The 12,073-nt window shown below is 42.8% G+C and overlaps 1 protein-coding gene across 1 annotated transcript; it reads left to right on the forward strand.

Annotated features, from left to right (window-relative positions):
- Positions 1–268: 268 nt before the first annotated feature.
- On the forward strand, positions 269–10,084 carry LOC146752548 (hydroxysteroid dehydrogenase-like protein 2). The gene is made up of 11 exons (XM_085531736.1): positions 269–368; positions 2,142–2,305; positions 2,723–2,821; positions 2,955–3,069; positions 3,592–3,695; positions 4,506–4,604; positions 6,280–6,474; positions 6,954–6,985; positions 7,880–8,072; positions 8,630–8,758; positions 9,135–10,084. The coding sequence occupies exons 1-11, from the start codon at positions 352–354 to the stop codon at positions 9,245–9,247; spliced, it is 1,260 nt and encodes a 419-aa protein (XP_085387862.1). The 5' UTR covers positions 269–351; the 3' UTR covers positions 9,248–10,084.
- The last annotated feature ends 1,989 nt before the right edge of the window (positions 10,085–12,073 follow it).

The raw sequence follows: 12,073 nt of genomic DNA on the forward strand, positions 1-12,073 counted from the left end.
CGCATAGTGGCCCGAGGTGGTAGTGGATAGACCGATAGTTATAAGGACAGGTTGTTTCAATAATAAATCGTTTCAGTTGTCACTTCAGTTTGGTCATTCAGTCCTTTCCTTGAGGGCGAGATCTCAGATGCGATTTTAATTTTGTCAGTGAAAACGTGCAAGGCTTTGGCTTGGTTGAACGAGGTGCACTCCCTCAAGGAACTCATCCCGATACTTCCATCACCCGCCCCTCATCCCGCCCCGCTCGGCCCTGGCTCCGCCTGGCTCCCCGGGCCGCGGCTGCGCGGAGGGCGGTGTGAGCGGGGAGCGCGTCCCGTGCCGAGCCGACAGCCGCCCCATGGCCGTGCCGCCATGCTGCCCAACACTGGGTAAGGCGACCTGGGCTTTCCTCCTTCCTTCGGCGGGGCCGCGAGCTCCGAGCCACAAGAGCTGCTGGGGCAGAGCTGGGGCCGGGGCCGGGGCCGGGGCCGGGCGGAGGGACAGACGCGTGCTCCGCAGCCCCTTGAGGGCGATGGGACGCGGGGTGGAGGCCGCGGCCGGGCACGGTGGCCCCGGAGCGGCTGGGTCGGACCCGGAGTCCCGCTCGGTGCTGTTTGCTCATGGGCCGAGCTGTGTGCACGTCCGGAGGGCAAAGTGCGGCTGTGGGTGTGCTGTGGAATCTGAATTGAGTGACTGCTGCGGCGTTATTTCTGCGCTGCTAATGAACGGGGACATACGTTGACCTTATTCGTTCCCGTGTGTTGCAAGCAGTAGTCATGAGATCCTGTACGAGTGCAGAAAGCGCCCACGGTGCAGCCTGTGGGCTGCCCTGGTTGCGGCCGTGCCTGCTGCAAAAGGAGCCCACCTGCATGATTCTAACTCCCTGAACCTGTCCACTTAACATTTCTCTTACCCCTTAGGCTGTTCAACCATCCAGACTATTATGTATTTACTTGGATACAAAAGTATTTTGAGAGATGGTAATGAAAGCCTTGCTAATGTGAATGGTGTCAGCTGTTATCACTTTGGCCTCAAATCCTTTCATTCTATCACAGAAGTCAATCAGGTTCACCAGGCTTGATTTTACCTACTGAGACTGATGATGCATTGGAACATGCTGCCCAGGGAAGTGGTGAAGTCACCATCCCTGGTGATGTTCAGGAAGGGTTTAGATGTGGCACTGAAGGACATGGTTTAGTGGCCATAGTGGGGATGGGTTGAAGGTTGGACTATATTGTCTTTTCCAACCTTCCAAGTTCTAAGATTACCTCTCATCTATGGCTAGTTTCTCATGTCCTGGTAAACCATGTTCCTAAGCAAGGCACTACCAGTGTCTGCTCTCACTGAATCACCCATGCCACTCAGCAACGCCTTTCCCTTGTTCATGCTCTTCCTACCCACATTATAGCAGATAAACAAGTTGCCACTGGCTTCCCTTGCAAGTCTCAGCTGCAGGTGAACTTTGGTTCTCCTCACACTGTGCTGAAATGCTCATGCAATATTCCCAGTTCCTTTTTATCTCACTGGTGCTTCCACTCTGTGTGACACCTTTGTACACAGGGGCTCAGTCACAAGTCGTTTGCACAGCTGTGTCAGCCTGCTGGTTGGTTGGACAGACTTGTGGGGATTTATTGGGTTAAATGCAGTTACTTGCAAACTGAGTTTTACTGTGAAAGCCTTAAGGAAAATCATGGTCATTTTTGAAAATCTGATTTTTGGCTCTTGTCTTTGGCACCCTGCATTGGGATTGTGATCCTGGACTTTGCCTTTACAGCGTGTTGAGCTACTGGTCCTCTGTGTTCAGAGGGCCAAAAGAATTAAATTACAGAGAGCTGCACTGAGTATCAAAACGTTAGAATTGGTTGGTTTTGTTGTTTTTAGAGGTCACTCCTTTTCTGCTTTTGGAGAATGCAGCAGTTCTGTTGTGGGCAGCCTTGGATTATTGTACAAAAAGTCTTCAGTGGTGGTGAAAGGCTTTTCTGTAGCTTTATCCATTTATTCTGTATTTTGGGTCTGATTTCCTTGTAAAATGTTGAAGGCAGTTGCCTCTTGCTAAGACTGCAGTGATTGTTTTTGTCCCCAAAGACTGCAAGAAGTCACTGAGTTCCAGATTTTGCTTTGTTCCCCCTCTTGTTTCCCCTCTACCTCCTTCACATCTTCAGGAAACTAGCAGGCTGCACGCTCTTCATCACTGGTGCGAGCCGGGGAATTGGCAAAGCCATTGCTCTGAAGGCTGCCAGGGATGGTGCAAACATTGTGATCGCTGCCAAGACAGCAGAGCCCCATCCTAAACTATCTGGGACTATCTACACAGCTGCAGAAGAGAGTAAGTTGTAATCAGGGTGGGCTTCAGACTGTGGGCTGTGTGTGTGTGTCATTGCTTAGTTCTTGTGTATGAGTGGGAAACTGCTCTGACTCTCCTAGCTCCCATTCAGCTTTAAAAGAATGAGCCCAAGTGCTTCTCCTGCCTCCCAGGAATTCTGTGAGGTATTGAAGTTTGATGTTAATGAATACACATGTGCATAAAGGTAAAAATGTTATGTTAATTAAAATGTGTGGTGAGCCATGTACATTCTCAGTGTTAGGATTTTGTTGTGGCATCCCTATTCATTATGCAGTATGTGAAAGAGTCAGAGTTTGAAAGGTGTAATTTTTAATGCATTCACTGAATGAGAAAATCTCAGTAGTCAGTTTGTGCAGTCTGAGAGACAAATTCTAAGTGTGCTTTTTTCTAATCACGCAGTCGAAGCAGCTGGAGGAAAGGCATTGCCATGCATCGTTAATGTGAGGCAAGAAGAGCAAATTATCAGCGCCGTGGAGAAAGCTGTGAAGACATTTGGAGGTATGCTGAGGGGCAGGGGAGTCTACCAAGCAGATTATTCAATGAAGAAGAAGAGGAAAGAACAGCCTAACCTGCTTTACTCCTGTTTTTTCTTATTTCACTGCTAATGTGAGGTGACTTACTTTAAAACCAGGGATTGATATTTTGGTGAACAATGCAAGCGCCATCTCTTTGACCGGCACTTTGGAAACAGAAACCAAGAAGGTCAATCTTATGATGGATGTCAACGTACGAGGAAGCTACCTCACGTAAGTGCTGAGGCAAAGCCATTTTGACAAAATGTTTAATGCTGTCTCAGTTTGTCTGAGATCTTGGTGCAGAGAGTAATAATAACTAAACGCATATATACTGTATTATTTTTCAAATGTGGTTTTAAAAATGAGATAAATATGTGAGCAGAAGGTAAGAAATATGGGACTAGATGATTCTCTACACTGGTAATCTGGCTTGTTAGCACATCATGGTTTACTCCCTTTCCAGAACTATTACAAGGAGACTATTGCTTCCGAACATCTGGAATATCTGCTTTAGTAGAAGTTGCTGAACAGCTTGGAGGATGCAGCCCAGCTGTTAGACATGAATGCTATTCTTGAGATAAGTGAGATAGGACAGGTTTTTTTCTGTTCTTTTCATCAGTTAAATACTTGATTACAAGGGAAGGGTTTCAGCTCACCATTGGACCTTTGTGAAAGTGAAACTACTGCTCTGCTGCAGTGGTAAATGTTCTGTAAAATAAGAGATGACTGTCTTGCTTGATTCCTCTCTTCCAGGTCTAAAGCGTGCCTTCCCCACTTACGGAAAAGTAAGAACCCCCATATCCTGAACCTCAGCCCACCTCTGAATATGAAACCCACGTGGTTCAAAAATCACTGTGGTAAGTAGCATCCATTGCCTTTGCTGTTATGTGTTGAGAAATGTGTGAGTAACTAATGACGTGTGCAGGAGCGCCAGCCAAGAATTCCAGATATTGTGTTTTTAGTGCTCACAAGAGACTGACAGGAATGGTTCCTCAGAGTGTTTTGCACTGAAAGAAAAGGTGAAAGAAAATTGTTTTCTGATAAAACACAGTACAAATCTCATGCCCCTAGCGTGGCCTTTATATTTCCAAGAAGGTTCTGCAGGTAAGAGATAAGAGTTTTTCATAGGATTTCTTAATACTACACCATGTTTTCTATTCCCAATAGAGATAGGAAGGCAAAATCTTTTTTTCTCTATGCTTCCACATTTGATTTGATAGCGATAAAGCTCATTGCTGTCTTTTTAAATAGAAATTATCTTTGAGGAGTGAAGGAGGCCCCAATTGCGTCTTTGGGCTAGAACATATGTTGCTCATCTTAAACCTGTGGATTATCTTTTAAACTTCAACACTTGGAACATGGTTAAACTCCTCTTGCAAGTCCATGTTCCTTCTCTGCAACATCCTCTTCTCAGAGTATACAAAAAGGATTTACAACGTGCTTTTTTCCTTTTTTTTTTCCCTCCCCAATTCAATACTCATGTAAAAGGGTCAGTTTGTATCTGAAGGGGGTGGTAGGAGCTGGGAGAGTTTCTGTACTCTAGGAAGATGATGCTTTGACCCCAGAAAGTTGATTTTTCCGTGACTTACATCCTTCAAAAGTAAAATTCTATGTGTAGACTAAATATGTATCCTACTAAATATGGGATTTTTGTGTGCTTTTTGTAGCCTACACAATTTCTAAATATGGCATGTCCATGTGTGTCTTGGGAATGGCAGAAGAATTTAAAGGAGAAGTTGCTGTCAATGCTTTATGGCCTAAAACAGGTGATTATTTTGAATTTTTGTGTTTTGTCCTATACAGGTGGTCTTATTTAGGACTGATTCAGAACACCGAGCACTTCTGTGTATTTTTTTGTGATCAAAGATGTTGTGTGGGTATTGGCTTTCTTCCCTAGTTCTCACTGTTGCCTTCCTATTTTCACTTAAACTTGCCTTCAGCCTGAGCACATTCTGCTTTTTCTCCTGTCTTGTCACTGCTCCTTTCAACATGACTCAAACTTTGGTTTGCACACCATCCCTGAGTAGTATTGGACATTTATGTTAATATTTAGAATCCCCAGCTATTTAGATTGCCAGGAAATAGATGAAGCTGACAAGATATGTACCTCTGTAGATGTAAAAAAAAAAAAAGTTTGGGCTGAGTGGGAAATCAATTGCTTCTTCACACAACCATCCAACACTTCTTGCAAGTCACAGCACACTGAAGGGCCGCATAGCAGAAAAATAACTTGGTGTGCCCATCTTATACTAGCTCCAGTTTATTGTCCATGGGTCAGTGAGGACCAGGGCTGCTGTTGAAGGTTTGGTAGCTGCTGAACAAAGAGACCAGTGTCTTGAAAGCATTAGAAGCAGCAAGTGAGCTTTCAAAATTTGTATGTATCAGTGTTTCCTTGATGAAAACTGTTCATGTTCTGAAGTATAAAAGTTTGTAATGTTCAGTCTAGGAAGAAAAATGTTGTTTTGAAAGGTTTATCTGCCAAAACAAAAGTTAACTACTTTAGAGAGTGAGAGAGGTGACTTCTGTAGTATCTACATTACAATTACAAAGTTTTTAATTTAAAGAACATCATATATATGTGATCAGCTTCAATGCTGGAGATTAACACTGTGCTAGTATGGTTCTATTGGTTCATCCAGCTCCTTGAAACAAGAAAATATGCTGATAGTGAGATGTTACGAGCTCTCGATTTAACTAAAAGTGAAAGAGGTAGCCTGCCAAAAGGATGTAAGAGTGTGAATGAATAGTAGAGGTACTGCAGGGTCAAAGTGGAAGATGCTGTATGTATGAATTAATGGAAAACCAGCAGTACTTTGTATGAAATAGATGGAAGGATGTGCAGATTGCAGGACAGTAGATGGTTTTTCATATCAGTCTTTGCCCATAGTTTTGCTATATTTAGAACAATAATAATTGGCTGTAATGTGAAAGTAGAGGAGCATAAGCCAGGAAAAGTTTGAGTTTGTGCTATTGGGTTTCTCATCTTTAACTTAGAGTCACTTTGTTATCTCACAAGTTATTGTGGGTCTAAAATTGAGATTTTCAGTATGGTAATGGCTGCAGAAAATGTTAATTGCTGATGCACGTTCACTTTGAGAAAGATAGTTGTCCTGTTAGTTTTTCATGTCCTGAATAAAGCCAGAGGAAGTCTTTGTGTGGAAAGTATTGATAGAAGCATTGAATAATATGAATATTACAAGGAGTTCTTCCCTTTATTCCTCTTTTGGTTCCTTTAATACTTTTCAAGTAAGGGAATCTTTACACTTTGAGGATTGTTTGCTGGTTGACCATTCTTCGCTGGTTGATGGTATTTCACAGTTTAGTCTTCTCATGATTTACTTTCATGTGAGAGGAGAATAAAGTTTATGCATTTGCCAAAGAGATGAGTATGTGATGTCATTAGTGTTAAATTTGTAATTTCCTGTCCTCTGAATTTTCCAGCCATACATACAGCTGCTATGGATATGCTGGGAGGATCCGGAATAGAGAAGCAGTGCAGAAAAACTGACATAATTGCAGATGCTGCATATTGCATTTTAACAAAGCCGAAAACTTTCACTGGAAACTTCATTATTGATGAAGTTCTACTGAGAGAAGAAGGCGTTAAGGATTTTGATGTCTATGCAATTGCACCAGGTAAAAGAGATCTTTAAAATGAGAAGCTTGCGAAGGAAGGAAGGCCATATGGGGAATATGGAAATATTCCTTTGACTCAGTCAAAAGATGCTTTGCCTCACGTTTGAGAATGTGGATTCTGGGAAAGCACATAATAGTCCACTGAGGCTCTAATAATCAATGCCTATATAAATATATATATATATATACATTTTAAACCCATTAGCAAAAAGAAAATAGACCTGCACCACAAGCGCATGTATTACTATTTACCAAATAGTGAGATAGTGTTTCTTCATCTTCAGATGTTTCTGACTGAATTTGTAAGAGGCTTCTGGGTCTGATTTTAAATGTACCAGAACCTAAACATGTCACCTCATCTTCTTTCAACCTGTAGTTCATTTACTGGTAAATTGAGGTGCTGTTGCCTTCAGAATGGATTCCTGTTTGTGCTGTTCACCCTTACTTGGGCTTACTGTTATTGTTCAACTCCCCTTTAGGTCACCCCCTGATGCCTGACTTCTTCTTGGATGCTGAAACTGACATGACAGCCACATAATCAGAAGGCCGTGGAAGGGCAACCTCTGCATGTACATGTCGATTATTTGTGATGATAATGAATGCCTCCTCTATTTCAAGTTACTTTTGGACTACATTCAAGCTATGTGGCAAAATCTATTGTATTTGGGCTGTTTGATTTATGGAAGTGACTTTAGTGTCTGCAACTTTCACAGTTCATAATCAGCACCTTGTTTTGAACAACCTTTTTGCTTTTTACCACCAGAGTTAAGTGGTATGAAGATTATGAGTAAATATTGCTGTAAAAAAATCACAAGCAATCAGCATATTTTGCAGGAGTGTTACATCTTTCTTGCAGTGTGAGAACTTGAGAAGCTTCTATTCCTACATGAAGTTCTCACAGTCGTACATGATGTGAATGTCTACAAGATGAAATAGAGAAGTTGTTTTTTTACAAAAGCATCAGGTTCACTTTTTCAGAATAGTGATGTTTCTATTGGAGGGCAAATAGGAATACTGAATATGTTTTATAGGAGTGCCAAAACAAATATAGGAAAGAAAGAGGCTAAGTTTGAAAAGAGACCAGTTCCCTTGAAAATACTATTTGTGAGTGCGCACTTAGACTTTTCTGCCAGGAACTGATACTGCCAACTGCCCAGATCTCCAACACAGTAGCAATTCACTGAGTAGAATAATTATTTCCTGATACACTGACCTTCTGCATGGCTTTTAGGGGCTGCTAAGCATTACATGCCTTATAAATTGCAAATGCTCTTTCTTAATGTTAAATGAGCACATTCACTGCAGTGTAGAAAGTTGCTGATTAAAGTAGTGAATTGATTCACACCTTAGAAGCTTTTGCAGAAGAACTGCTGAAAACATATATATTCTTAGAAAGATAAGTGAGATAGAGCGTTCCAGCATTTTACAGAGAATCCATCTATTTCTTTTAGGTGCTTCACAGGCATCAGGTGGAGCCAAGCTTAATAAAGAATCAGCTTCAGCGGGGCCTGTTGCAGAAACATTCAGAGTTATTCAGGGAGAACTCAATAAAGAAACAGTGAAATCCACGCAGGGCGTCTTTCAGTTTGAATTGTCAGGTAAGACCATCACTTGTAAAATTCTCAAATGCTCACTTTTCTAGCAAGAGTCAGTCTGTATTTTCACATGTAAATACTTGTCTTTTATAACTGGTCTAGTTACAGAGACATCTTTGGGTGTGCTCTGTAAGATGCTGCCTTTCAGAGCCAACTTCAGCACATGTGGGATTTACCCTGCTGCTGTTGTCACAGGGAGATGCTTTCTGCATCAGCAGCATGTGCTGCTCTTTTGGGGACTGTGGTGTGTTTTCTTGGTGTTTCATTTCTGCTGTGTCACCCTGCTGGCCGTGCTGCACAGGGTCAGCATGGTAGTTCTGTTCCAAACCCCTGCTGCCTCCAGCTCCACCAGCAGCCACTGCCTTGTCCCCTGACACTGTGGCATTGTGGGGCATCTGCTGGGACTGACCTTGTCTGCACAGAGAGCGCGGGGCAGCTTCTGGCACAGCACCTCCAGCATGTCTAGCACGAAGATGGGAGAGAAAAGCAGGCGGGGGTAGCAAAGGGCAGGGCACATCAGTCCTTGTGGTGCTGCCACAGGTTCTCCCTGTTCCACTCAGGTGATGAAGGAGGCACTTGGTACCTTGACCTGAAAACCAGCAGTGGGAGTGCTGGGTTTGGGAAGCCTCCTGCAGCAGCTGATGTTGTGATGAGCATGTCGAGTGGCGACTTTGTGAAGATGTTCACTGGTGAGTAACAAACGGGTTTGGCAGAACTGAGGCAGCTACTGGTGGCAGGAAACATCTTGCTGATGGATGAGCTGACAGGCTCACCTCTCTTTGTGGTCTTGGAATTGGATGAGCTGTAGCTGGAAGTGCATGGCCTTTAAATTCCCTTCCAACGTAAGTCACTCTGTGAGTCCATGATTTTATAATAAAAATATCTACTGCTTTGTTCAGTAGCTATTGAACTTTTCAGAGCGTAGCTTCAGAAAGCATCCAGTCAATCTGTTGAACCTCTTTTCTGATGCTTTTACAGTAGAACTTGGTAGCAAAGTAACTACTATATGATATCACAATCTCCAGTTCCTTTCCTTTTCCTGATGATTCTGTGTCTTCTTTTTAGGTAAACTAAAGCCAACCATGGCCTTCATGTCAGGAAAATTAAGGATTAAAGGTAACATGGCACTAGCATATAAGCTAGAGAAGATGCTGACACAGTTTAATGCTAAACTGTGAGGGAGAAGCTGTACCAGCAGAACATCCAGCCTTTCTTTTATAATAGCAATGCTACATTTTAAAACGATAATCTACTTTTTTCTCTTTTTTTGTGTGTATAACAACTGTGGATAAAATGCTGATCTGTTAGAGAAGATCTAATTTAGTTTTATTAAGACTGAAAGGTGTTTGTGATTAAACAATTCCTTCTTGAGAATACTTCTATTATGTAACTGGTGTTTTCCTTTCTTACACTCCTTTGGAGCAATGCAACACACCTGAAGTGGGTTTTCTTTTACATATTTGCTTGCATGCGTGCATGTCCCATAAGAAGTCTGGGAGGAGCAAATATCACCTTGCAGATCTTCACACAAACACACCCCCAGCCCAGACTGCCACAAACAAGGTAATCCCTCCCACAGCACCTGCGTGCAGCACCAGAAGGTTTAAACTACAACATGTTTACAGGCACATCACCTTCCCTCTTTAGCATGGAAAGAATGGAAACTCATGAGAAAAAGCACAAATGCTCTCTAAGGGGACAAGAGCACAGATCCTCCTCCTGGTTCAAGAGCACGTGCAAAGCCAGAGGTAGCAACCTCACAGTGTTGCCAACAGAACTGCTCAAAATGTAGGGCATTTTACTCCTAAGTATGTAGAGAATATTTCAAGACTTAGAATTTATTTTCTAACTCGTGCAATGGTCAAATAGTTTATAGTCTTCAAAGCCTGTGCTCAAACAAAATTATTTGTGCTGTAAAGGTTCCATCCCTGTTGAATTCTGGTAATAATACAGAGAATGTTGAATTCACTTATGCACTCTGCAGTCCCAGCGCCATGAAAAACATGAACGAACTTTCCTTTTGAGGTGACAGCTTGCCTGTGGCTGTGTGGTTGTTCCCACACTTGGCTACATTATGCAATACTGTATGTGTAATGCTGGTTGCAGCAGTGCAATCAGGAAGTATGCCTTAGGATTGCCAGGGCTGTTACATCTGGAAGGAGATGTAAGCAGATGTGGCTTGTTCTCATCTAGATAACATGAAGAGTATTGAGGGGATAGTGCAAGAAAAAGAATCTTTCAAAAGCAGTCAAACAAGTGCTTTGCTGCATGACCTGAAAGGGTGATGGTACCAGATTGTCTTGGTGTGAGCACATGGTAAGATTTTTGTGTTAATAACTAAAGACCGTTAGATACGCTGCTGTTCTCTGAGCTGAATAAACATCAGCTGGCGGTACCTCATGTATGAGCAGAGGATGGGTGAGAAGGTGGTGTGTTTGGAAACTGGGGGTGGCTGGGATCTAGAAGATGCAGAGTGAGCTGACAAAAGGTAAAGGTTGAAAACAAAATGGGAAAAGAGTTTTGCCAGTTCCTCAGCCGGTGACCCTCCTGAGAACTGAGAGTGGGGAAAAATTAATCAGATGAAATTCCAGCTCCCTCCCTTGAAGACTGACAAAGATTTTAGAGGCACATGTTCATGTTGGACTACACCTCTTTTCCCCTATGAATAAAAAACCTTGCTGCCTCAAAAAACAGGGCACCTTACCCTTCTTTGATCCAGTCTTGCTCAGATCTGGAGGAGCTGGAGAGAGCTGCAGCATAAGTATTCACATATAGTAGTACTTTTAAGCACAACCTGTAGGTGACAGCAGGGCAGCAGCACCTCCAGTGCTGTGGGCTGCTCATGGGTGCGTTGCTCAATTCTATGCAGCTGGGAGCTGCTTGCAAAATGCTGAATGTGCTGTGACCAGCACAGTGCAGAGCTTTTACTCTATCTCACTTTCTGCCTTCCCTCGGAATAATGCACCTACTCTATCACAATTGCATTTGTGTAAAAATGAATATTTGAAACCCGGTTCTTTTGGTTACTCAGCTGATCTCCATTCCCTTGTAAGTAGTCCTGTGTTTTTTTATGGCTTGCACCATCATTAGTCATCTGCCTGTGCTATAAGATTCTCCTTTATCTCTCGTTTGCCTACGCCATATTCAAGCATTTCCAGGAAAAGCTCAGGGTATTGAAATATCCTTGAGTGGTCTAAGTATTCTTTCAGAATATAGGAGGAAGGAATGTGCTTTAAGCACCCGCATCTAAGTAGCTTCTGCTACACTCATAAATTAGATCTAATCCAACACCTGTGAATAACAGCTCCCCTCTGCTTTATAGTTTAGCTGTTCTTTTGGAAACCTTAATTGTGAGTATTGTGTGAGAAACAATTGATGCAATTACATTTGCTGGAAAGAATAATGACTGTCACTTCCTTTGGAACAAGAGGAAGTACACCATTTTGTGCTTTTTCTGTCTAATACAACAGCACATGTGAGATAACTAGTGACTAGATCTAAGGGAAGACATGTAATATGTTCTCTCCACAAATAATTCAGCTTCAGCAGATCCACTGCAGTTAAATTTTCTAAGGTACCTCAAACGAGATCAAGGCTTGGCTTTTCAAAAGATGCGTTTGCATGTGGGAGGGAACCTCTGAATGTTGTGCAATGAGCTGCAGCCTCTCTTCAGCCCCTAAATTAATGAAGATCCATGTAAGTATGTTCAGCACACAATCAAAGTGCTGCCAAAACAGTCCCATTTAATGCAATTATCAGCTACTTTGCACTGTCCGTGCTTTCCCTTTGTTGGCACCTACAACACAATGCTGTCACAAGGGGAGCACGCAGGCACACAGCCCTTGGCAGCCCTTCTACATGATGCTGGGCAGAGGTGAAAATACAAAGAGGCTCAGTGAGGCAGGCTCAGAGTGCCAGTGTCAGGTGCTCAGGTGGGACTATGGGCATTCTGGGGACCTTCCCTGCCCAGAAAGTGTCTTTTTTGGCTCAGTGAGAGTGTTTTG

This window comes from Coturnix japonica, unplaced genomic scaffold (assembly GCF_054131305.1).
Source record: "Coturnix japonica strain WE unplaced genomic scaffold, WE-NBRP24 Scf044, whole genome shotgun sequence".
Classification (NCBI taxonomy): domain Eukaryota; kingdom Metazoa; phylum Chordata; class Aves; order Galliformes; family Phasianidae; genus Coturnix; species Coturnix japonica.

Excerpts from the sequence above, each read along its gene's own strand:
- LOC146752548 (XM_085531736.1), top strand. Across the intron at positions 2,822-2,954 it reads AGCTGTGAAGACATTTGGAG|GGATTGATATTTTGGTGAAC; the intron begins GTATGCTGAGGG and ends CTTTAAAACCAG. Across the intron at positions 6,475-6,953 it reads TGTCTATGCAATTGCACCAG|GTCACCCCCTGATGCCTGAC; the intron begins GTAAAAGAGATC and ends ACTCCCCTTTAG.